Below are 26193 nucleotides of genomic sequence, written 5' to 3'. Positions count from 1 at the left end.
CTGTCGGCAAGGAGGCCGGTGGGCTGAGCAGTGCCGCAGGGAGAGTAAACATGTACCTCGAGTTCACTCTATAAGCGTCAACACCTGAGCACCACAGTGCCCGGGCTCCTCACGCCACCGAGTTCAGCGGTAACAGCTCGCCTCTCCTTTCTGTCCCTTCCATCTCCCTCTGCCGACACGCGCTCACAAAGCTCCCACTGGCTGGCATTTCAAACAAACCTGCCGAAGAAATCTGAAGACAAACTTGTTCAGATCCAGCTAAAGAAATGCCAAACCACTGACAACCGCATCCTGGGTTTCTGTTGTTTCTCTAAAGGCTATTTCATAAATGAGCTATAAATACATAAATTCTACAACCACACCACAACATGAATAATTTTTGCATAGTTTTTCTTTATTACGTAATTCTTCCTTTCCCCTCCAGAACACAACTTCTGAGGATAAATGTTTCTCAACATTTATGAACTAAGGGAACCCCTGGACACATACTAGTCATGTAATCAAATCATCTTCCAAAAGGTCAGATTTAAAATTAAGCTAGCACAGATGAACTGTAGTTGTCTTTTGCAACTTTACATATTCTCCCATGGTAAAAACCATAACCCTATGCTTTCAACGAGTAAGATAAGATGATGAATCAAAAAAAAAAAAGTTTTCAATTTCATCTGCAGCCTTTATTTCCATGTTGTTTCTTCACCAGGCTTCAACTCTCTGTGTAGAAATAAAAAAACAAAGGAAAGAAACGAAAATTAGGATAATTTTTGTAGAACATTTACTAATAGATGTGATTATTCTACAATTTTGAAAGTGATGTATGAATTTAACTTTCCTTGCAATTGCTGTCAGTTAAAAACTGTTCAATATTGATACAGTTTCTCTTTTCTTTCCAAAGCTTCAAGGGATTGAGTCCTCTTAACTCCCGTTCATTTAAATGAAAGCTTGATGCTGAATTCTAACATGTTAAGACTTTCTACAAAATGGGATCCAAAAGGAAATAAATCTACTTCTTTTAAATACAAAAATTCATTACTTTAGTGGGAAGAGAACTAGGGTGTGAAAGAGGAGATTTTTGCCAGAAGCTGAAATACCAGCCTCATTTCACCAGTAACTGCAGTAAGAAAAGTGCCATGGGGTGGATAATGTGATAAACTTACTTCCTCAACTAACTATAAAAGTAAGTTTATAACTTTCTTTATGACTCTGGTCTACCTAAATTAGGCGAGATCAGAGTTAAAAAAAAAACAAACACAAAAAATCCACCTGTAAATTGATACTAACATTCTTTTAGTTCATGTTGTTTTGTTAACGCTACAGTCTAATACAGAATTATAAGTGATAGAGCTGAGGCAATGCATTAAATTATCTAAATTCTTCCCCAGAGGTTGTCCAGCAAGTCCAAACTCATCAGTGTCTATAATCACATCCTTCAGTGCAGATACAGAAGCTGATGACATAAATGTATTAATTTTCAAAACCCTGGTTATTATTTTCAAATGACAGATTTCCACAAATACCTAGTGATCCTTTCTTTCATTACTAAGATGGCTTCTAAAGCCCCAATTTTCAGGGGGCATTAGTAATTTAAACCCTTCATGAATGCTTGCTGAAATTTTTAGGGCTTTCTTCCCTTTAACATTTTGACACTGATGGTTTCTTTCTCATACTTAAGACCCTCAAGAAGAGCAGAGAAGCATTTTGCATACAACATAAAGCAGACCTTCTATATAATAAGCTCTTGTTTCTGAAGGTAGACAGTTTTTCATCATTCAGTCTGTCCAAATAGCATCCAACCACAAATCCTAAGGGAACAAGGATGTGAACCCAGTGATCGCGCAGAGCTTGGGCAAAATTCACCATGGCTGCCAGAGAGAAAAGCATAACAGAGAAGCGTTACTGATAAATCTGTACATGGAAAGTGTTGCATACCTGGCATGGTTTATCTCACTGTGAGAAACATGCTGTTCTCAAATCCTTATAGTTTTCCTAGAAAGATTCCTAACTTATGGCCCTGGAGAAGAGAGTTTTAACCTGAAATGTGAGAGAAACACAAAATGTCTTTTAAGATATCCCTAGTGAAATAGTTCTATTTAAATGTTCTAGAGTAATTTATCCATTAAAGTAACTGTAACAAATGCATTTACTACCTAAACTCCTGGAAACAGACACTTTATTACCTGTAACAAGGTTGAAGTTAATCTGTACGTTCAGTAGGAAACTGACAATGAAGAAAGGGCATTTCTAAAATCCAGCCAGCTCTTACAACCTAAGCAAAGCTAAGATTAGCGTCTTGTTGTAAATTTTAAGAGACACCACGGAAGTCACAGCTGTGAGCTCAAAGCCACATATTAGTTACAGAGGACGGACAGAACGGACGCCGTTGCTCTCACATCCCAAACAGCAGGCGATCGCCATGGCGGCTGGGGCCGGTGCTCACGGTAGTGACCCAGGAGAGGACCCTGCCAACCACCCAGCTCCGCTGCTCCTAGCCTGCCCGGGGACCCCGCCGTTCCCCGAACGCCCGTGCCCACAGGGACAAGACGAAATAACACCACGGGGCTGAAGGTCTCTCCGGCCCGGCCCCCCGACCCTGTGTTTCTGCCGAACGGACAAGGGACAGGGGACAGGGCACAGGGCGAGGCTAACGCCGGGACCACGGAAACTGCCCACCAGCGGCTCCCGCCCCCCTGCGAGCCCCGCCGTTACCGTTCGTCGCTGTCGCTAGGCCCTAAGCAGCGGCCACACCAAGGACAACGGGCAGCAGGCGGCGCGAGCAGGCTGGGAGAGCCCACCGGCTGCGCAGGGAGAAGGGGAGGAGAACTCACCCCCCCCGAGAACCCTCGCGGTGGTGTCTTCCATTACCCTTCCACCTTTCCTCCTTCTCCACCCCTTCCGCGAGGTGGTGGAGGCTGTTTCGCGGGGCGGAAGCGTTGGCAGGGCGCGCCGGTGGGCCTGAGGGAGGCCGGCGCGCAGGCGGTCCCAGGGCGGGTGGCGGCGGCGGCAGCGGGAGTGGCTGCTCGGCAGGCAGCGAGAGTGGCTGCTCGGCAGGCAGCGGGAGTGGCTGCTCGGCAGGCAGCGGGAGTGGCTGCTCGGCAGGCAGCGGTGTGGGCCACGCTGCGGCCGGGCCCGGGGCTCGGTGAGGAGCGGTCTGCTCTCCACTGCGGGGAGCCGGTCTCTGCCTGGGGCTGAGGCGTGAAGTGCTCGGCTTTGTCCTCGCCGAGCTCGCACTTGTCCTCCTTTTCCTCTTCTTTTGGGGAGTGAAGTGGGCGCAGGGTTTGCTCCCTTAATGTTGGTCCCGGGCGGCGAGGCTCACTTCGTCAGGGTTAGGCCGCTGCGTCGGCGGCGGGACGGTGGAGCCGCTGTGTGGAGCCCCCGGCACGCCCTGTGCTGGATTCCAGCTCTGGCTGGACACCTCCTGTGACAGTCGTTGGGTTTGAGGGGACACAGCCTTGAATGTGCCCTGTCCGGCCCTCGGCGGGGAGCTGCTGCTGCTAACTGCGCTGTTCCTAGTGATTCTTTTTATTATAGGAGTAAAAATATCCTCTTTATAATAACCAAACACCTATGAGGTTCAAGTTAATATCTGAGGCCTAATTAATATCTAGTAGGTGTTACCCTGATTGTTCGCAGAAGCTAATTAAGTTAGGTATAAATGGACTTTTGCGTTGGCTTAGGCAATGAAATATTTCCTTCCTCCGTTCAGATTAGCTCTGTTGGAGATTAAACACTTGGGAGAGGAAAATGACATCGATTATCAAGTTGACTACACTTTCAGGGGTGCAAGAGGAATCTGCCCTTTGCTATCTGTTGCAAGTAGATGAGTTTCGTTTTCTTTTGGACTGTGGCTGGGATGAAAACTTTTCTATGGATATTATTGATTCTCTGAAAAAGTAAGTAGTTCAGTTAATGTACTCTTTTTTTGATAGGTCTCTGTCTGAAATACCATGCAATGGTATGTGTGTGGTGATGTAAAATCCAAAGTTGTTTTGTTAGTTATGGTTTATATGAAGGGAATTATGCTGCTGAAATATTTGCAGTAAAAACGTATTTTTTTATGAGTCTTAACGAGTTACATCTACTAACTGCAATTCTCAAACTGGTTTCTGTTTGACTTGGATGTTTGTGGATTTTGTTTGGTTTTTTTTCCCTAAACATGACATACAACAGAGTTTATGGGAGACTGACCTTGGCTTTAAACTGATTTAGAATGGTTCACTAAGTTTTAAATGAAAAACTCCTTAAAATATATAGGCTCAATACAAAGTGGTACAACTCTCTTTTTGTTTCAAAGAAGTTGAATAAACAGTCAGTAAAACAGCTTCTGTAAATTATCTAAGCCTTGCAAAGAAATATACGTGTCTAGGCTTTAATATTGAACCTTCTACAGGTTTACAGCAAGGAGCTTTAATGCAAGCATTGATTACATGAACCATGGCAATTCCTGGAAGAAATTAAGCTTAGTCATGTATTTTCTAGCATTAACACATTTGTAGTCTTTGAAATTTTAGTAAGAATTATTGTGTACTTAGGATAATTTGTACATTTTTTCAAGTCTTATCTGTGAAACAATTACATAAAATCCCTTTTTTAGTAAAAGCCACGGAGAAGAATGTGTGTGTCCCAGTTACAATGTGAGGGAATGAAAAACTTTCAGCCATACTTGTGTTTTCACTTGTTGCATATGTTTTATGCCCTTAAGTTTTTTAATTTTGCTAGGTAGTGAACTTCTAGTCTGATTTTTATTTTGTGCAACACCTTTCAAGGAAAAAATACTCTAAATGAATACTCTCCACAAAATTTATGTGTCCTTTTTCCTAAATCATGTTTTTGACTTCTATGTTTTTAAAGAAATATGTTTAGATTTTATTCTTATCAATTGAAGTATTGTTGTGTCTTTGTTCTGTGGGTTTTTTTTTCATCAGCAGAAAAGTTGTAATCTGTTTTGGGTTTTAAGTGTATAAACAATTTGTAACATGTCTGCACTGGTAATATTTTTGACCCCTCAGTTAATGTACTTTCTGGTGTCCAAGTATATATTAAGGTCTTTCTAATCAAGAATTTGATGTGAAATGTATGTCTTCCAGACCTTGAAATCATGTTTTCAGTATTCGCTTGCAGTTCTAGTACTTGAACATTTGGAAATATCTGTAGCTTTTAAATGGTGATTTTAAAACTTCATTCTGTACTTGGAAGGATTTAAGTTTTCTTGTTTGGCTTTCAGGCTGTGTATGTATTCTCAAAATAGCTGTAGTAAGGGGTGTATAACACCATACAGAACTTTTCTCACCAACTCCTGTTGTCCTCTTTGTGTAGACATGTACACCAAGTTGATGCTGTTCTTCTTTCTCATCCTGATCCTCTACACCTTGGTGCACTTCCATACGCAGTTGGAAAAATGGGGTTGAATTGTGCCATTTATGCAACTATTCCTGTATATAAAATGGGACAGATGTTCATGTATGATCTCTACCAGGTATGTTTAAGTTGGTACTTTTGTACCCAACATCTATATGGTAGAGTGCTCAGGTTCTTGAATTTTTCATGCTTCTTATTTGTTTTAGTCCCGCCATAATACCGAAGATTTCACACTCTTTACATTGGATGATGTAGATGCAGCCTTTGATAAGATACAACAGCTGAAGTTTTCTCAGATTGTGAACTTGAAAGGTAAAGTTGTCTCCCAAGTTTCACTAAATGACTTTCAATGACTGTTGTCTTTCATTAAGAGTTAAAGTATACGTGTATATATATATATATATATATATATACACATATACATTTAATTTAAAAAGGGAGCAAGCTTTGACATGTAGTGCATTTTGCAGGACTGATATCAGTAGCCCTGTATCAGTCTATAGCAGCTGAATGTTTGCCTCAGTAGTTGTATGTGGAAATGGGTAGAATTTCCATTTAATGAGAAGGGAGTCATGCCAAAGCATATTTAGACATGGTTTTGCTTGTATGTTTTTGTAACTTTTCCTGCTATTGTCTCTCAAAAGCGTATACTTATGCCTAGTGGTAGATAACTCTGAACTCTTCAATAACTGGTAACACAAAGGAAGGCTTTCTAGGGAATGAATAGTTTGCAGATGTTAAGTTACACCATGTGAGTGGCTTAGGAGGTATTCACTGGCTCTCTATGATACTCAGTGTAGCTTATTGCTGGGAACTGTGGATCAGCAGCTTCTCACTCACTCTTTAAGTCAAAGATGAGAATGAATCAGAAACCCTGTTCTTGAACAGTCACATACAAGCTAACCACCAGCAGCTAGTCTCAGGTGTAGTATCTCCTAGTTCCTGAATGCTGCTTGCCAAATACTTGCCCTGTAATTTGGAAAACAGAAACGGGATGTCATCCTTGAAAGGCTGCTGACCCTTTTTTAAGATAATATGTAGCAAGGCTATGTATGTGCTGCCAACTTTTCCATCTTAAAAATAATTTTAGTGAACAACTTTTTCTGGTTTCTTAAAAACTCTTTAATATTTAATGTGATTTGAAAAGTCTCGGTGGATGCATATAAGAAGATAATGTTTGTTTTAATTATTATTAAAGCTGTGCACTTCTGTTCAAGTTGGTGGTGTGCAGTGAATTCAGTGAGTAATGGTCATGAGTAGTCTCATCTTACTCTGGCAACAATACAGGTTAGCAGCCACATCAGGGAGCAGCAATGCATTAAGAAAGGCATCAGGTACTGAAAAGATCGATTATCCCTGGCTGATACACTTAAACACTTTCCCCATTTGTTTGATTTGCGTATTTGTCATTCTGAAAAACTTCCCAGTTTGTGTAATATGTATGTGGTTTTGTAAGTACTCAGGCAGCCAGTGATGCAGTGAGCATCTTGTGTTGCCCTAGAGAGGGGTCTGTTTTGCACCAGAGTCCCTGCTTTCATGCGAGACTTTTATTATGTAATTTGCTGTCATTTAGGTCTATAGAGCAGCTCTCAGGGCCTCTCAGTATCAGTGCGGGAAAGAAGTGATCTTCACTTTAGTTTCTTTTTCTGGAGGCTGAATAGAAGTATACTGCAAAAAAATTTGAAGTTACTGGCTAGATGGGAAGGACAGATGTTACTGCTTTTTTTTCATACGTCATTTGACTTTTTTCCACCAGTAATAATTTTGGCCTGTCATTGTTCAGAATTACTCACTTATTCAGAATAATGGATGTTAATACATGCATCTAAGATATTGAAAACTTCTGTAGGCAAAGGACATGGTTTGTCAATCACGCCACTGCCAGCTGGACACATGATAGGAGGCACAATCTGGAAGATTGTCAAGGATGGGGAGGAAGAAATTGTTTATGCAGTTGATTTCAACCACAAGAGGGAGATGTAAGTATAATATGGCAATATGTATTAAAAGTTGCGTTAGGTATTCATCATTCGGTGTGTAGTAAGCAGATATGGAAGTAGCAGTGCCTTTCCAGCTGTAATGAGAGCACTAATTTCACCTGTTTTCAGATTAATCAGTTTGGAATAAGCAGTAGCTCTGGGTTTCCTTATTCCACTCAATATTATTTATTTGTAAGATTGAAGCAGGAAACATTCAGCTCCTGAGGGGTTTGATTTCTGTACGTGCAGGTATCTGGAAGCTAGTTGCTTTTTTTTCCCCCCCCCTTATAAAATAGCAATGCAATAAAGTGAGATTTTGCCTTTTTTTTTTTTTTTCCCACAGTCATCTGAATGGATGTTCCTTGGAAATGCTGAGCAGGCCTTCATTGCTTATTACAGATTCATTTAATGCTACTTATGTACAACCCAGAAGGAAGCAAAGGGATGAACAGCTACTGAGTATGTGTTCTGTTTGTGCTTGAAAAAAACAGTAATGTGATTTCTAAGCTACTGTCAGTTGTTTTTCTATGAGAAATTCCTCAGCATCCAACTAATAACTTTTATTAAAATGTAACAAATTCTGAATTGCTCTTTTCTGATTGTACTGATCCTTTGGGTTAAATATTTTTCTGAAAACAAGGAAGCATACTTGAAAACAGTGTATTTCACCCAGTATGTCCTTTGTCAGCAAATTCTTATTTTAAATGTTGTTTTACTCTTGGTTTTGTTTGTTTGGGGTTTTTTTTGTTTATTTGGTTTGAGGGATGGTGTTATTTTTGCTTGCCTTTTTTATTTATTTTTTTTTTTTAGTGAGAAATAAAAGGTAGCATCAAGACAGGGAGATTGTTAGAGCTACCAAGAAAACTCCACTTCCCTTTAATGTTGGTAGAAATGTGGCTTTGGATCTCTTGAATATTAATTTAATTCTGTGTTCGTTATGCTTTGTTTATGATTGCTGATGGATATAACAAACAAAAACAAGCTACAAACATTGTCATTTTGGTTCAAAGTATAAGTAGGCTTTTGTTTTGTTTTTAATTCTTCTTAGCTAATGTTTTGGAGACATTGCGAGGTGATGGAAATGTGTTAATAGCGGTGGATACAGCAGGTAGAGTTCTGGAGCTTGCTCAACTCCTTGATCAGATCTGGAGAACTAAGGATGCAGGATTAGGAGTCTACTCCCTAGCACTTCTGAATAATGTCAGCTACAATGTAGTGGAGTTTTCTAAATCACAGGTTTGTTCTGATTTTAAAATGCATTTATGATGAGAGTAATAGAACATGTATGCAAAAACATTTTATTCTTTAATAGTAAAGAATGAGTAAATACTGGACGTTGTCCTCTTTTCATAGCGCGTGTTTGTGTCTCAGATCTTTCAATCAAGTAAGAGAGAGTGCAGTCATGGCTATGACCATGTTTCTTGATACTCATTTTTGGTTTTATCACAATACTAATTAGCATAGTTTATGACTTTAAGAAGAGGACTTAAAGTACTTGCTTCTGTGTTGTTTATGCTCAGCATTATTTCTGCACTTGCTGAGAGGCATATTTCAAGTGCATATTGCATCCTGTACTTCTTATCAGGTTTGTACTTTCTTGTAGGACTTGCATTCTTATAAGTAACTTTCTCTTAATACCTATTTTAGGTTGAATGGATGAGTGACAAGTTGATGAGGTGCTTTGAGGACAAGAGAAACAATCCTTTTCAGTTCCGCCATCTCTCCTTATGTCATAGTTTGTCTGATCTGGCACGAGTGCCGAGTCCAAAAGTTGTTCTTGCCAGTCAGCCTGACTTAGAGTGTGGGTTTTCTAGAGATCTTTTTATTCAGTGGTGCCAGGACTCCAAAAACTCTATAATTTTAACTTACCGGACTACACCTGGAACATTAGCACGATTCCTGATTGATAATCCTTCTGAGAAGGTTATTGATATTGAGGTAAGTGGTGTTTTTATAACCCAATAATTTTTATTGTGGGCCATCTGAGGGAATTAGGGTAAAGCTAAACTTAGTTTCCTTTTTGGCCTACTGAAAACACTTCTAGCAGCAGGGGGAAATCTGAAATCAGTATGTTGCATGCATAACTGATTGTGCATAGACTTGGATAAAAATAGGTCTCATACTAAAACCAGCAAAATGCTTTTTGGTGTGCGGCAAAACTGATGCTTCATAGAGATGAGCATGAAATTGCTTTTAAATATTTATCTTTAGAAAACACTCTGGTTTTGTTATAATAGATGAAATTCTGCTTGCAATTGACATACAGATCACAATATACGATGGGTTATTCTTGGCAGAAAAACATAGATCAGTTAGGTTGGAAAAGACCTTCAAGACTGAGTCCAGCCATAAACCCACATGGGCTTCTGCCCCCCATGTAGCCACCAATCTGCAGCTCCCTGGCTGCCCTCTCCAGAATAAGATTCAGTTTTATAGTCAGATTTGCAACCTATAGTCCTTCTATGGTTGCTGTTGCACCATGAAATTGCACATACACCAGCTCCTCTACCCTGGCAGGATCTGGCTACTTGTTGAAAAAAGAGGTCAGATCCTCAACTGGCTTTAGATCATGCTAGCAGCATGAACTTTAATGGCGGATGTCTTAGTCCAGCAGAATTTCTGGCTTATTACTTTTCCAGAGGAAAAAAAAAATTATAATGGGGGGAAAAATGTCCCTGACCATTTGTATGTTCCAGTTCCTACACTGGTTTTGGATGAGGGAAAAATCAAGTCAAATTATAATCTATTCCCCCTGAAGTGGAAAGATAAGTTAGGAATTAGGACAGACTTAATTGTTATTCTTACTTTAAAATTATAGTTTTTAGTAATTTTATACCTGTGTCTACTTCTGTCAGTGTAAACATTGTTAATTTGAGTCCCTTGTGATCACCATGATAATTTCAGTCCTCATGATGCAGTTTGGTTTAGTTTTAGATTGGAAGCATTGAATTACAGTATTAGACTATTACTAGAATTCAGCATTATTCAAAGTGGCCTGTATTCAAATTTTATTTTCAGAAAGCAAGAAATAAAATTTACTGTTATTTTGCCTGCTAGTATGACTTTGCCAGGTTCTTCTGGTTTGATGAGGATAGATTTAGATTAGATATTAGGAAGAAGTTCTTTACTGTGAAGCCCTGACATAGGTTGCCAGAAGTTGAGGCTGCCCCATCCCTGGAAGTGTTCAAGGGCAGGTTGGATGGTTCTTCGAGCGACCAGGTCTAGTGGAAGATATCCCTGCCCATGGCAGGGGTTTGGAGCTAGATGATGTTTGAAGTCCTTTCCAACCTATGATTCTATGTTGTTAGTGACACAAAAAGTAAACACTGCTCATGTGGGAGTATTTGCATTCCCTTGTTGGAGAGAGATTTCACAAAGATGTTTTAAAAAAATTTTGTAAATTTGAGAAAAAATAGTAAATTTTTTATTTTAATACATTTTGAAATGCTTTTGTGTTGAAGTAGAATCTACTAATAGGTAACATTGTCATGATTTTGCCATGCCAAGGTGTCACACATTTGCATAATCTTGTGTTGTATGTAACATACAAGTTGTACTTGCCCTTGGTACTTAAGTATGAATATTCTTGTCAGCAGTGTGTAGGAAGGGTATTAAAGTTATGTCAGCTGCTCACAATAATACTAATTTTAATCCTATTCAGTTGAGGAAACGTGTCAAGTTGGAAGGAAAAGAACTTGAAGAATACCTAGAAAAGGAGAAACTAAAGAAAGAAGCAGCTAAGAAGTTAGAACAGTCTAAAGAGTAAGTATACTGGCAGTTCTTGTATTTGCTGTTAGGGTCAGAGCTGAGATTTCTGTGTGAACATTCTGCTCTTCAGCTGTTCACAAGGATAAATGAAAAACATAGTTTTGATAGACTTGTCTAAAGGCACAGAGGAATTGGGAGTAGTTATCTTTAATCTGGTGTTATGATAGACCTGTTTCCTTTGCCCCTTGACTGTGAGCTCTTTCTCAGATATAGAAACTGCTCTTGTCCTTGGTTAGTGTTTATGTTAACTGTTATTTTCCAGTTAAGAGTGTTTATGTAATATTAAACCTGAATGAAAAAAATGCTAGCTTTTTTGGAATGTCATTTCAGGGCAGATATCGATTCCAGCGATGAGAGTGATGCTGAAGAGGATATTGATCAGCCAACTGTACATAAGACCAAACATGATTTGATGATGAAAGGTGAAGGTAGCCGGAAAGGCAGCTTCTTCAAGCAAGCAAAGAAGTCTTATCCAATGTTTCCAGCCCCTGAAGAAAGAATTAAATGGGATGAATATGGCGAGATTATCAAGTATGTGGTGGGAATGCATACTGACATGTAGCAGCTACATAATACTTCAGAAATAAAAGTAACAAAAATGTCAGTTTTGTCTCTTTTGCAGCACTCTTGCGTGCTCTTTTAACCACAGTTAGAACAGTTTGCACTAAGTCTGACAGGAAGCTCATGATTGGTTTGAAGTGTTTCCACTCCAGTTTTTTGTTTGTTGTTTTTTGGGTTTTTTTTTTAATCTTGAGATAGAAGTTTTTGTTTTGGTTTGGTTTTTGACTCTCTGCTTTAAATTACACATAATTTTGATAAATTTGTGATTATGGGAAAGAATATTATTAATCCTAGAAAAATCTAGTGATTTTTTGTTCTTTTTGTGTAAGGGATACTTGCTAGAAAACCTCAGTTTTGCATGATTTCCCATGATGTCAAGGTTGTTTAAGATAGGAGAGTGGTATTTTCCAAATGACCTCTGCTCAAATACGGAAATAGTGGAGGCAGTTGTTGGCTATAAAAATTCTAAAACATCTCAGTAGTAACAGCATTATTTGTTTTTTACATCATGTAGTGCTTTGGTTTCACTGTGAGACTGTTAAAAGCAAAATGCCTTTCTTTCTTTAGACCTGAGGATTTTCTAGTTCCAGAACTTCAAGCAACAGAAGAAGAAAAAAGCAAATTAGAATCTGGTCTGACAAATGGAGAAGAGCCTATGGACCAGGATTTATCAGATGTTCCTACCAAATGTATTTCTGCAACAGAATCAATGGAAATTAAGTGAGTGGCTTTGTTCTTTTCAGTTCTGCTGGAATGGTGGTATTGATACAGTGCAAATTGGGTAAAAAGCTAGTTTGGAATTAAAAAAGTGGGAAAGGGCTTGGTCTTTGGTTTGTTTTGTTGTTTCGGTTTTGGTGTGCCTCCATCTCTCTTCCCTCAAGCTAAGTTAGCTTTTTGCTAGTCTTTCCTGGGGTGTGGTACAGGGTTTTATGGTTCCCCACTCTTAAGAAGTTCTGTTTGTTCCCTGTCTGATGGAGACAAGTGAAAGAGGCAGAATAATACATTAGCATAGATACTCAAATGTTCAGTTATCTATTTTTAAATAAGAACTTATTCAAATAAGCTTATCTCATGTTTTGGGTAACTGTGAGTGAATTTTGAGAATTTATAGTGTTAAATGCACATGCATACTGATTGATAATATACCTTGTACTGGCAGCTTTTGCTGATGTAGAATAATTTCAATATATCTTCTATTTTTTAATTAAGTATTTTGGATCACTTGAAGATTAAATCTTTTAAACTAAAAAATGTTGTTCTTGGGCTTTTGAATTCAAATTAGAGCCAGAGTTACATATATTGACTATGAAGGACGCTCAGATGGTGACTCAATTAAAAAAATTATTAACCAAATGAAACCAAGACAACTGATCATTGTCCATGGACCACCTGAGGCCAGTCAGGACCTTGCAGAATGTTGCAGAGCTTTTGGTGGAAAAGATATTAAAGTTTATATGCCAAAACTACATGAAACTGTAGATGCAACCAGCGAAACTCACATTTACCAGGTAAGGTAGTGGAATATGTTAGTTTTGTAACTACTAGTTTGTTTTTCTGTTTGAAGCTTTCTAAACAAATGAAGTGGCCTTGAGACACTGAATTAGAAAATAATAGGTACAAGTGGGACATCAGAATCCCAGTGTCTTTTGATCAGGCTGTGCTGCAAATGGGTAGTTGTAGTATCCCAGATACAGCTTCATTCTGCTATGGGGATCATGCACAACCTCATGTGGATAACAGTCTTTCAGAGTAGGGCTTTGATGGATTAAAGTCCTGGAATGCACTAGAGTACTCAGGGCAAGGTAGTGTTTTGGTCACTTTAGAATCTGATATTTATGACATCCCTTCTTACTATAAAATATTAGTTGCTTTTTTGGAGGGTTGAAATTTGGAACTGCTGCATATGTGTATGTATCTATGGGAACTTCCCTTCAGTTTACTATAGCCAGCTGAGGAACTTTTTGGCTACAAAAAAAGTTTCTGATGTTTTAAAAGGAATTGATTGCTCTTACTTTAACTCAAGTTTGCAATTGCATAGGTTCTTTAAAGATACTGATCTTCACTGCTTTTGAGTAACAACATGAGGGTTATACAAATTACATTCTGCAAGTATAGACCATCTTGCCTTGCTGATACCAGTTCCTTCCTTCCTTTCCTGCCCCAAAAGAGTATGAATCAAACCTATGTGGAGAGACAATAAAAGGAAGACCGACTTTTTTTTGTGGGTTTTTTGTTTGTTTGTTTTAAAGCTTGAAATGAGAATTCTGTGTTTTCCATCAAACTAATAGCATTCCTAATTTTGTGCAAACCAGGTCAGGTTAAAAGATTCTCTTGTCAGCTCCCTTCAGTTCTGTAAAGCCAAGGATGCCGAGTTGGCTTGGATAGATGGTGTTCTGGACATGCGGGTTTCAAAAGTGGATACTGGAGTTATTTTGGAAGAGGGGGAGCTGAGGGAAGATGAAGAACTGGAGATGCAAGTGGATGTGCCTTCTTCAGACTCTAGTGTTATTGCACAACAGAAGGCCATGAAAAGCCTCTTTGGTGATGATGACAAGGAGATGTGTGAGGAGAGCGAGATTATTCCTACTTTGGAACCTCTGCCACCCCATGAGGTACAGAAATTATGGTGATTTGGGCTTCTTTTTCAAGAGCTCTGTATTCATTTGGCTTTTTCTGGTGATTAGAGGTTGATGCTGTGATCTGATTCAAATGAAAGCCTAACAAAAACTGAATTTTCATGTTTGGTTTTCTCTTTAAACCTGGTACTGTTCATTGTTCATATTTTATGCTTGTAGGCGAGGATGATCTCTTGCATCCAGTAACACTGCCCAGTATACAGTACCATCTATTTATGAAGATAAAGATTTTTAATTAACATGTTTCATATTTGTAGTTAGTACTTGCAGATTTGGAAACTAGTTGATGTTTAGTCACTTCTGTATTTCATTATGTTTTATTGATGCTCTGGAAACTACTTCATGTACTTGAGATACAGATCTTCTGAAATTCATGTCTCCTTTAGTAGTGATTTGAGACTTCTATAAGTTTCTTTGCTCTTAAAGTACTTTGCGTATAAGTAGATACAATTTTTGTCTCTTTCCATTTAATGATTACAATGCCTTCTAATCCTAGAATTGTTTATTAAAATACTCTTGCGAAGTGTAGTCTGTTCTAGGAGCTAGATAAATGAGACAACTCTAAAGTCTGTTCAGATTCATGATGACTATCATAAAAGTATGTACTGATAAACAGTACAGCTTACTTGCAGCTCTTTATCTGGCATAACATGGCCTGGGAGAGGGATCTTCAGTGACAGCTTTCCATTTGTCTTCAATATGTGAACAGAGAAATAAACCTTTTTTTTTTTTTTTGTCTTGACGGATAACTTCTGAGTTTTTCCTGTTCTGAAAATGTCTTGTTGCAAGTGAACAGAAACCGAACCTGTCTTCTCATCTATAGTCCTGTAGTTGGCCACACTGCTGCCAACACAATGATAAGGAGATCTTGGGGAAAAATGGGAGGTATTCGGTAGCAGAAGCATTAATTGTGTGTGTGTTGTTTAAAGGTTCTTGGACATCAGTCTGTGTTTATGAATGAGCCAAGGCTGTCTGACTTCAAGCAAGTTCTCTTGCGAGAAGGTATTCAAGCTGAATTTGTAGGAGGAGTGCTTGTGTGCAACAACATGGTGGCCGTTCGCAGGGTAGGTGTTCCGTGTATTAAACTCTTTGGTAAATAATATTCTAAATTACACTAATGAGAAAATTTTAAAAGTAATAAATTTAAACATTTTTTGTTTCAGACTGAAACAGGGCGCATTGGATTGGAAGGCTGTCTCTGTCAGGACTTCTACAGGATAAGAGACCTTTTATATGAACAGTACGCTATCGTCTAAGGAAAGTGCTGCAAAGATGGTTTTATTTGAACTTTTAAAGACAATGGGGACTTCTCTCAATTTTGACTTTTTGTAGCTTTCTAATTTATACAGATGAAACCTAATTCCTAAAGAACAATTAACTACCCTGAACATGTAAATAATTGCTACTCATCTTCTTCATAAATCTGTTGGTACATTCCATGTTGTTGACTTTCAAACTGTTGCTGTCTCCCACATAACACATTGTAAATGAATTTATGATTATCCTTCTTAGGAAAGTTTCAAATTGTCAGAATGTGTCTTGGTTTCACAGATTCCCTGCCAAAGAATACAAAATAGAGCAAAGTTATTCTTCTATTTTAAAATAACATTAGATGGGGAACCATGAGTTGCTTTGGTTTTGTTCTTTTTGGTTCTTGTGTAGTTGGGGTTTTTGGTTTGATTTCCTTTTGTTTGGTTGGTTTTATAAATAACTCTGATTAGCAGGACAGTCAAGTGTGATTTGTTTGTTTTGTTTGGTTTTTGTTCATTTAAATGAAGATTAGCTAAAGTACATTTTTAATAGCCATTTAAAGCTAGACTTATCTAACATCTCCCCGGTGTTAATCTGACTGCATCTTGGTCTTGCATCTGCTGTGTCTTACTGATTTGTTCCAAAACAGCATTTCACATTCTATATCAAAAAATGTACTTTGGAAAGGTACTGCAAGATGACTGGATAATACTGTCAGGCAGTTTAGAATCCAGTGATTGTGTGCTTCAGTGTAATTTCTGTGCCAGCATACAGAATTTGCAACTTCAAGCTTTTGCAAAATTATGCCAACTGGAAAATCTTTTTGAGTTCTGACTTTAATCCTTCCAAAACCTAAAGCCTTTATCTATGCAGTGCTGTTTTTTTGGAGTGGTGTGAGTCAAGTTCAGGAAGATCCTTTATCTTGAAATACGACTCGTGATGTGTTTGATGGTTTTGTGCCATGTTTCATTCTACTTGCATGTGTTGTGCCATTTTTCATTCTAGTTGACAGTGGGACTTACTGTAGCTGCTGATGCTGGGAATTGACCTTTTTAGGTGAAAATGAGCAGTTTTGGGTGCCTTAATTTCTCAGAAATTAACTTACTCAAATGGCCTCTAGAGAGTTTATTTAATACTTCTTTTCCCTGTCCACATATGAACCACCAGCTTTGGCAGCGGAGAGTTGCTTGCTTGTTTTTACATACAGCAGCAATGTAATTCATACTTTCTGTGTGTCTGTTTAAATAAAACACTTTTTAAAAAGTGGCAAAAATAGCCCTGTGGGCTCTCAGTGAAAAGATAACTTACTTTGCAGTTTATTGCTGAGAAATAGTTTTCTATCTGATCTACAGACTATATTCTGTTTTAAATAGTAACTTAAAACTAAAGACCGTGTTAAAGCAAAACAAAAACAAAACAAGCACTTGTTAGAACTATATGCTAAAAATGTAGAAACCTTGAAAACTGAATACTCAGTGACAATGTATTTTGTTACACAAAGCAAACCATAGCTAGGAATGGCTTCAATGTGCTGCTTTGCTTTTTTATTATTATTTTTATTTATTTTCTATTTTATTGACAGCCACAACTTCATAGAAATGCTCTGGGTTTGTAGCTGGTTTGTAGCAATGCTGTCTAAATCTACATGATACTGGGTGCTTGTTGGTTAATACTATTGTATTGTTGCTTATATTAATGAACTTTCATAAAGTGAACTTCTTGGTGCATGATGATTTTGGCCTTAGGACTTGAGGGCTTAGCGTGGGCAGAGATCACACATGCCTGCATGCAATATGCTAATAAAGGAAAAATCCCTTAGGAAATCAAACTAAAAATAGTGCTGTTCTTAAAGGATAAAGACAGGACAGTCTGATAATAAATCTATCAGTTTTGTTTTTTTAACCTATTGATTCAAATTCTGCACAGTTAAACAAAAGATTAGGTTACTGTTTGCTAAATTCCTGTGTTCTGTTATAGGAGAACCCCAAATTAGTGCCATCACTATGGAAGAGGTTCAAGCCTTGGTATGAGCAAACCAGCTAAATGTTCTTTTTCAGTCTATTTAGCATAAGTGTGGCTTGAAATCAGACCTAGAAAGCTGATACTCAAAGGCTTTTCAGTCATCTGAGGACTGGGACTAGGGAAAGCTGTTTTTTTTGTGGACAATTCTAGTAGTGAGATGGGTGAAGGGGAATACAGGATGTCTGTACTAAACACATGACATGCTGCATCTGCACTGTGGGGCAGGTGTGCTCCTTGGCTATGTATTCACTTGTGGAACTGAAGAGCATTCTCATAAATTTTGCAGTCCTCTGTTAGCTCTCATATTATTATTGTTCTATTTTATTTTTTTCCTTAAGTGTGATTAACTTTAAACAATAATTGAACTTCTCTGTAATTTTCAAGGTTTCTAATCAAATTCTTGTTTGTATCTGAAATGAAAGATTCATTTCCCCTTACCTCCACAAAATGTCAGTGCTGCCATGGACTGTAAGCTGTATTTTCTGACTTCTATTTCTTCGCTAGCACTAAAAATTTGATACAGTGTATCACTTTTTACTCTCTGCTGTATTGCTTTTGAGGCCAAGAATATTAACTTCAAGTTAAGAAAAAAACCCAGTTTTGGTACTTACTTTGACCATTCAGAAGTATTTCAGTCCAAGGGCCTTCGATAATGTGAATTCCACAGCTAATAAGACCCAGTAAAGAGGGGGTAAAAGAGACTAGAAAGGCAGAAACTTGGCTTCTTCAAGTAGTTGTAGGTAAATCCCAGCTATCTGTATTTTCTTCTTCCTGTGCCTATATAATAGAATATGAAGATGTATTCCAAAAGATTAAAGGAATGTAGAGGCAGAACTCTTTAATAATAAAAGAAAAAATTCTAGGATTGTTAAGCAGTTCCCATTGTCTAAACATAGCTTTAACCTGAAGCTAAATGGCTTTGTGGGCGACAGTCTCATTTTTAATCATTTTACTTTGACAGTATGTGCTGGAGCTGAAAATCTGTTGTCTTCTCCTTCCCTGAGCAGTGTTTAGACTTAACCAGATCCACTTTTCAAAATAACGGAAAGGTGGTATGCCCTGCATTCAGTCAGAGACTGAAGCAGTTTCATAAAAGCATTTGAGATATGTTTGGTAGAATTTCCTTGGAAATGTAGGAGTTCTTCTGTGTGTGTACTGGCTTTTAATTGCAGTCAAACGCTATTAATCTGGAATAAACAAGCAAAAAAGATACCCTACCAACACACAGACACCACTCCCCCTCCCCAAATAATTGTTATAGATGTTTGTACCCTAAAACACTTACATAGTACATATTTCATTGATAAGGCATATGACATGTATTAATGTTTTGTTTAGGAGAAGGGAGTGTGTTGCCTGGGGAAAACATTTAAACCACTAAAATTTTTGAGACTTTATCAAAAGAAATCTTACTGTCAGGATCTGAACATGGCACAATATTCTGTTTGATAGCTTTTCCAGATATTTTCATAGTTTTAAAAAGCGTGCTGGGGAAGATACTGCATTCAAATCTGATTAAGTATCTAGTAAACAATTTTAGGTCTTAGTCTGAAAACTATGTAAGGAACTGATGGTAGTTCAAAACGGGTTAATGAATCTAGATCAAATAGTCTTTAAAACTGCCTGGTGAAATTTCTTTTTAAAAATGCTTTAAATAGTCTGAAGTCTTCTCTGATTGGAACAGGGGTATGACATAAAAGATCACAATTTGTATCATTAGGATTTATTTTGTAAATGGGAGTCCATAGCATGGCTTGTTTCCTGCAAGTAGAGAATAGAGTAGGTAGCCAAAGTTTATGTGAGCAGCATCCATCAAAAAAAAAAAAAAAGTCCTTTTTTGTCTTCCCGTAGAGTTGAAAGCTTCCGTTACAATAGCACGATCTTTTACAGAAAATCATCTTCCAGGAAATATGCCAGCAGAGCAAATATTTCACTGGATATTTTAAATGGTCTAAAATTTCACCGTCACTTCATGATAAGTAATGTATGTTATGAACTATTAGTGAACTGTTACTGCTTGACCGGTATTAATCAGGGATGAAAAAGCACATTGTTTTAGGGTTTCTAAATTATTTACACTAGTAAAATTCTTCATTTCTTGTCCTAAAAGGTGTCTTACTGTTTCTGACAGAGAAATTCTGAGGCATGGTTGCAGTTCACTGGTAAGTGAACTGATCACTCCTTTCAGCTCACTAATGCTTGCTCAACATGGTAGGAGGACAGAAGTAGTAATTAAAAGTCTGTTAGCTGACTAGTATGTTTTCTTACGTGTAGTGAGAGTGCAGAGGTTGAATAAGTATGGGAGATACTAAAATATGAGAGAACTAAGTTGTTCTGTGCTGTGCATCTTACATTTTACTCTTCTTGATATATATTACCACTGTGATAGGAAGTAAATATAAAAGCCTTTTTTTGTTTGTTTGTTTTTTAGTAGAACTTCAGTAATGCACATGGCAGTTTTTCAGGTGGCGAAGTATCCATAGAAACTCAAAACGTTATGAAGAAGCAAGTTTGGTATATGAGCTTTAAGCGGTAATAACCTGCCTGTTGTTGTGTAAGCCTCTTAGTTGGTGCAAGCTGGATCTGTGGTTCAACAGCTGAATGATAATGAGTTAAGCATCTGCCAGAAAGTATAGTTTCTAATCTGGTAATCTCAATCTTTTGATAACGAGCAAGTACACAATTTCAGTTGTGTAAATATTTTTATTTTCAGTGTAGTTTTTCTAAAGTGCTAAAAACTTCTCTAGAAAGTATTTTTGACAAATGGTTCCAAAGAAATTCACAATGATGGTGATTTTCGGTTAAAAAGAAAAAAAATGCAAACCAGAAACCTTTTATCCATCTCAGTTTAAGGCTGATACCAGTTTTTGTAAAATCGACTTTGGAAAAGTTTGGAAATCCAATTGAAAGAGTTTGTCATGTGGTAGTAACTGCGGTGCCCTTGCTAGTATTTAAGGTGTAGAAAATAAAGTACAATTAATAACAAGTAGCAATGTCAGAAATTCTGCAGCTAAGTAACTTCCATCTCCAGTGTGTTACAAGGTTTTCTTAGATAAAACCAGATTGGTTTACTTCGTTTATGCCTAATCAGTTTATAGGAATATTTAAGTGTCAATTATGAACAAACTCTTAGCAACAGAGCTCTTAAGCAGCAGTACTTGGGAGTGATCAGTTTCTCAAGCTGGTGGCTTCATCAGTGCCTTCTTAGAGTTGTCATTTAACTCTGTTGCCTTGTCTGCAAGGAGTCTGGTTTAGTTGTCTTGCCAGTTGTGAACCATAGTGTCGTGACACAAAGCACAGTCATTTTCTAGACTGCTTTACAGCTATGTAAATTGGAACAAGAACTCTAATCTAGCGTGAGCCAGCTTAGATCACTGAGAATTGGTTCCTGCGAAGAAAAAAAGATTAATAGCTTAGAAGTTGAAAGCTAACATTGTACTGGGGTTTAAGATTGCAGTTTTATGTAAAAAAATTGCAGTTACTCTAATCTGGAGACACTACTGCTTTCTCCCCCGATTTTTATATTTTTGTAGAAAGAACAACTGGCTTCAGCAGTGATTGGCCATGTATCAGTGGTAATACTTGCCTGAGCTTATATTTTACAGTAATTGCTGCAAAGTTAACTGGGTTTCTTGGTTTGGTTATTGGGTTTTTCCCCCTCTTTTAGATATATCTGGATAAGTTTTATGGTACCCGCATTTTAGCTGTTACTACCAGCATTTCTTAGAAATAGTTCTGAAGGGGATAGGTAATAAGTCTTTATCAGTAGCAACACTTAAATTACATAGAAAAATTGTATGGGGTTTTGAGGATTTTGAAAGATCCTTGACAATAAAAAATAGAACTTGGTCATCACTAAAATTCAGTAGGACTGTCAGCTCTTGCATTTCTGTATTAGCTAGTGCATGGAGACAGAAACATGCTTTTGAGGGATACTTTTGTGATGCCATTGTGCAATGAAGTTCAAGTTAGCTAAATGTGAGTAGCTTTTTGTTTTCTTAACTGGCCTGTTGCTTATGCTTCAAAATGTGAACCTGAAAATGTTTTCACGGTGTAGTTCAAACAGCAAAGAGTGATGGGTGTATGATAATATTGCTACCCATTGTGCAATTGTACCATATGCCTGGGGCAACAGTTGTAGTTTAACCAAATAATTATATATATTAGGACGATATTGTTGTCTTCTGTTGTTTTCTGGGAACTTGTTTAGCCACTATGAAGAAAAACCCCTGAGCACAATGTGATCAATACTTCATAATTAGTGGCAGGTGCTCTGCAGGCCATAATGATGAACTGTCCTTGAAAATCATCAGGGAATTATTTTTTGCCATTTTGCAGCTCCTTCAGGAGTTGCACAGCTGGCAGAGCATATTGCCCATCACCACGCCAGACTTGGCATTTGAAAGCCTGCCAGATTGCTCTGTGCTGTTGCGCTAGCCATGGGTCAGTGATTTTCAACAGTATGAAGATAGTAAATGTTCTATTTTTTTTTTTGCCCTTTGTAGGATCAGATGAGTTAACACTACATTTATGGAGAGTCCAATCTGTTTTCTGAATCTACCAGGTACTTGTGCTGTGTTTCCTGGGTAGGTTAGCCCCCTGCAGGAGTCTAAAGAGGCACTACCAGCTGGATGTATTCTGCTAAAATTTCTATTAGTATCCAAGTTTGAAGTCACTCTGCTTTTCATGTTTTACGTAATTTTATTATGCTTCAGCATTTCTTTCATAATCTCCCTGATTTTACTAATGCACAATATTGCAAAAGCAGTATAGCACTAGCCCAACAGACTAAATCATTTGTGCATCTCTAAACCTCTTATGCTGATTAAAAGTGTTAAGGCTATTAGTATTTTTTTTTTATGTAACTGGGTCTAAATTTAGTTTCTGTTGCAGTCAAAAACCACACTGGTATTGCAAGCTGTGATCCTAATCTGCTTTCATGTGGAGTCGATGGCAGCAGTTCTTCAGCCCAGCTTTTGTGTTTCTGTGCACTGATGACTTGAATAGTTAACATTGTGTTTATCATAGACATTCAGTAGTGACTTCATAGTTCTGATTATGTTTCCAGAGGTGTCCACACCTTCCAAACTGAACAGTTCTAAGATACCTGCATGATGGTCTCATCCTGCAGTCATCATTCTGTGTAGCCTGTTCTGACTATGTTAATTATTATGAAAAAGCCATAAAGCATATGTAATGACTTAATTTCTTGCAATATTGTGCATTGCATTTGGTCAGTCCAGATGCATGGTCTTAATTTCGCATGCTCACAAGTTCTATGTCATAGCTGACAGCTTGCTGTAAAAAAAACAGCTTTGAATGAAAATAAAGACTGCATGGGTAATTGAGGTATTAAAATATATAGTGAAAGAAGTCATTGGCTTTGTGTTCAAGGAACACGTAGGAAAGATTGAATATTTGACTGCTAGCCTTGCTGCTATTTATATGTACAAATGAGTGCCTTTAAGCTGATGTACGGAAATGTGTAATTTACACTTTTTTAATATGACATTGAAACTTATTTTTTCTAATGCATGTGCGGAAGAGCTCAAAACCAGCTACTAGAGGCTGCATTGCATGAGCTGTATATTTGAGCTAATATACCTAAGCGTCAGAGTTTGAGTGCTGCACAGTTCTGGTAATTTGACTCATACATTTGAAGGACTATTGAGCTAATTGTTTTGTAAGAAGGAAATAGCTTCCAAATTATGGAGTTATTCATCTGTGAGTGGAATTTTTCTTTTGCTTGTCTGAACATGTGCTCTAACAGTTCTGAAATTGTTCTAACAGAACCCTCTAACTGGGGGGGGGGGAAATACGATCTTTAAAGTTGAGCTGCCTAAAGAAACTAATCCTCCCCTTGAGACTGGGGAAGGATATCTGCCGTGGTATTCTTGGTCTGGAAATAAAGCATGGGTGAAGAAAGAGCTTTAGACGTGTTCTGCTTTGCTCAAGAGTCTTGTCAACTGCTCCCTGTAGAATTAGGCGTATAGTTTAAGATTTGGGAGGTGAACTGGAGAGTTTTACTTGCAGATCTTTTGGTGTCTGTAAGCCTGTCATGTGAGAAGAACAGTATGTTTTTCTACAGGATAAAATTAGGTTAGAATTATGAATAGCATCAGAGAGAGTTACACTTACTCATGGATCACACAGCAGGGTGTGTAGGTCTACAAGTGGTTTATGAAATGTTTTCTGATGGGTGGTTTGACTGACTTGATCTATAGTTTAGATAATTACTTACTTAAGAACAGAATTAGGGGCACCAGAGTTACAAATCTAAATTTGTTTTGAGTCTCATGGTGAGAGAAGCTAGAATGCAGGTTTTGTTTCATTGTGTTGATAATATCATTCTGATTCTTAATAATTCATAAGATAGTTCAGTCATATGCAATGTAATTCTATGAAATCCAGAATTAAAGGGAGTTTTTATAGTGGGGTTTCTAAATGTTGCAAGGTCTTCCTAGCATTCAGTGTTTTCATTATGATATTGACCTTTATATTTCTTGAGCTTTCTAAAGTCTTGTTTAAAACAATACTAATTTCTTAAAGATGTACTTATGCAAGCTGTGATTTCTTGTTGCAGATGCTCTGCCACGCTTCTGTGGATTGTGGCTATAAAAGGGCAGATGCATGGAAGTTTTTAACAGTATTGCACTTTGAAAGTCCATAAGTACGAGTATAAAATCTCTCTTCTTTCAGCAAGGCAGAACACTGCTTTATTCACAGGGCTTTGACTTCCTTCATGTGACTGATGAGAACTGCTGAAGTACAGCATTATTTTGAAAACTCAAGTCCACTGCGTGGCTTTTACTCCAAGGTCTCTTTTTCATTGTCTGGCAGATTTGTAGCCCTGGAGTTGGCAACTAGCTAACGGCTGTATGCAAGCAGCTGAGATTTAGCTAGCAAGGCACTTCTAATGTCTAGTCTCATTGGATGTCTGTCTATGCTGATAAAATTATATGCTTCAAGGAAGACAAGGGAGAAAAGATGCAAGTGGTGAAGGCAGGCAGATTCCTCCTTCGTTGTCCAGTTCTACTTCTGTAGAAGTATATTCTGTAGAATATGCCCAAGAATTACTTCGTGTATCCTCAGCTTTGCCTTATTTGTGGTTTATGTTTGTAGTTACGCTAAAGAGGAATATTGTCTCCTTAAGGACAGGAAATTTTTCTCTTTCCTAAACTGAATCTGTGGAAATGCTCCACTCCTATCTGCTAAAGCCTGTTTGCAGAAAAGCAGTTAATCTGCTAACACCAGGTATGTCATTTAGGTGAGTAGGAGTCTGGAATTTCCATGCTGCTTATGGAAACTGGAGAATGTGATTCAGAATATGAGAACCTGAGATCTTCCGTTGGTATTGGCTGGGCTTCAGCACCAGTTCTCCCTAGTTTTGTACATTTCTTCCCTTTAGGACTCCCTGTTCATTTGTGGATGCAGTGGGTGTAAATGTTTTGGGTTTAGGTTCTTTGTTATCTTTTTTAATAGAGGAAGTATGTTAAAGCAGCATACTTGAATTTCTGCAGAGATTAAAAGTACATTCTCTTGTACAGTCAAATGAAAATAACTGAAGAATTTGAGTGCAAACACCTCCTCTGTGCTTTTCCTATGTTTGAAAGAAATCCCACTGTAAATGACTGCAAGTGCAAGTCATCTTGATCTGAAAAAAACAACCCAAAGGAAGGGGTGGGCAGGGGCAGGTGTGATACCAACTCTAGAGTTGGCCAGAAGGAAATCTGTGTGGCCAGTGTTAGTGAAGACCAGTCCTTTGTCATATAAACCCAACATATGCCATGACTGGGTATTATGTCTTCGCCTGCCATCTTCATCTCCCAGTTTTGGGTACATGGAACATCCTAATGCAAAGCCTGTCCTTGCATCCTGGGGGCATCTGTTGTATCTCAGCAGTGGGCTGAGTCTTCAGCTTTGAGGGCCAAAGCAGGGCTTTGATGGTGCAGTTCAGTGTATTCATAAAGAAACTTCTTTGGAAAAGCAGGATGTATGTGTGTCTGTGCCCAAAGTCTCTTTTTGGGAAAGTATATAATTGGAACCAATGATACTTTTGTGTTTGAAATAGCACTCTGTGCCTGAACAAACTCCTCCATTCGAATCTTCAAGTAACTTAAAAAGCCTCACTTCTGATCCTCCACTTAAAAGGGTGGGTTTTTTTTTCCTTTTTTAACTTTCTTTTGTACAGATACTTGAAACCTCCTACAGAAAACACTAATTTATTTTCAATATGTATATTTTTAAAGATTGAATTCCTTAGTGAGTTCTGCAGGTCTTTGAAACAAAAGCAACTATAAAGACATCTGAATAAAACAATTTGCATAGCAATAGCAGTCCAGTTTTGGTATATATGCTAAAACAAATGGAAACCCTCAGCCATTAGTGTCTGATTAGCAATGCTACAGACCTCATCAAACATCCTATTTGCTATGGACATTTTTAAAAGGCTTATGTAGTGTATGTTTTTCCACAAGATAAGTAAATCACATGGACTATGGAATCTTTTGGAACTATACTGCTTTTGGGTTAGTCGTGTTGCTTGCAGTATGGTTAGGCAGGCATGAGCCAGCTAGCATCAAAGCAGCAGATAAACCTGTCATTTAAGAACAGACGCACACTAA

At 38.0% G+C, this 26193-nt stretch overlaps 2 protein-coding genes across 3 annotated transcripts; one reads left to right on the top strand and one right to left on the bottom strand.

Moving 5' to 3' along the window:
* Window positions 1-373: 373 nt before the first annotated feature.
* On the bottom strand, window positions 374-2960 carry NDUFB1 (NADH:ubiquinone oxidoreductase subunit B1). Of its 2 annotated transcripts, none has more exons than XM_031049298.2 (3): window positions 2823-2960; window positions 1718-1859; window positions 374-711 (listed from the first exon to the last, which is right to left on the bottom strand). In XM_031049298.2, exons 1-3 carry the CDS (start codon window positions 2854-2856, stop codon window positions 675-677), a joined length of 213 nt encoding a protein of 70 aa, XP_030905158.1. In that variant the 5' UTR covers window positions 2857-2960; the 3' UTR covers window positions 374-674. The 2 variants fall into 2 exon arrangements, with proteins under 2 accessions (XP_030905158.1, XP_005149567.1); XM_005149510.3 differs by having other exon boundaries at window positions 2704-2837.
* Window positions 2910-22063, top strand: CPSF2 (cleavage and polyadenylation specific factor 2). The gene is made up of 15 exons (XM_031049297.2): window positions 2910-3133; window positions 3701-3887; window positions 5311-5470; window positions 5559-5664; window positions 7202-7331; window positions 7675-7790; window positions 8380-8567; window positions 8979-9269; window positions 10993-11093; window positions 11430-11630; window positions 12228-12380; window positions 12943-13168; window positions 13973-14272; window positions 15226-15360; window positions 15460-22063. The coding sequence occupies exons 2-15, from the start codon at window positions 3739-3741 to the stop codon at window positions 15550-15552; spliced, it is 2349 nt and encodes a 782-aa protein (XP_030905157.1). The 5' UTR covers window positions 2910-3133; window positions 3701-3738; the 3' UTR covers window positions 15553-22063.
* Window positions 22064-26193: the final 4130 nt, after the last annotated feature.

This window comes from Melopsittacus undulatus, chromosome 4, assembly GCF_012275295.1.
Source record: "Melopsittacus undulatus isolate bMelUnd1 chromosome 4, bMelUnd1.mat.Z, whole genome shotgun sequence".
NCBI lineage: Eukaryota > Metazoa > Chordata > Aves > Psittaciformes > Psittaculidae > Melopsittacus > Melopsittacus undulatus.
This window is presented reverse-complemented; position numbering and strand designations above follow the sequence as displayed.

Bases quoted from the DNA above. Each gene is read 5' to 3' on its own strand.
- NDUFB1 (XM_031049298.2), bottom strand. From the start codon at position 2,856: ATGGAAGACACCACCGCGAGGGTTCTCGGGGGGG. The intron at 1,860-2,822 runs GTGAGTTCTCCT...TCTCTCTGGCAG, and splicing joins CGCGAGGGTTCTCGGGGGGG to CCATGGTGAATTTTGCCCAA. The intron at 712-1,717 runs GTCTGCTTTATG...ATTTCTACACAG, and splicing joins AAGAGCTTATTATATAGAAG to AGAGTTGAAGCCTGGTGAAG.
- CPSF2 (XM_031049297.2), top strand. From the start codon at position 3,739: ATGACATCGATTATCAAGTTGACTACACTTTCAGGGGTGCAAGAGGAA. The intron at 7,332-7,674 runs GTAAGTATAATA...TTTTTCCCACAG, and splicing joins TTCAACCACAAGAGGGAGAT to TCATCTGAATGGATGTTCCT. The intron at 7,791-8,379 runs GTATGTGTTCTG...AATTCTTCTTAG, and splicing joins AAGGGATGAACAGCTACTGA to CTAATGTTTTGGAGACATTG.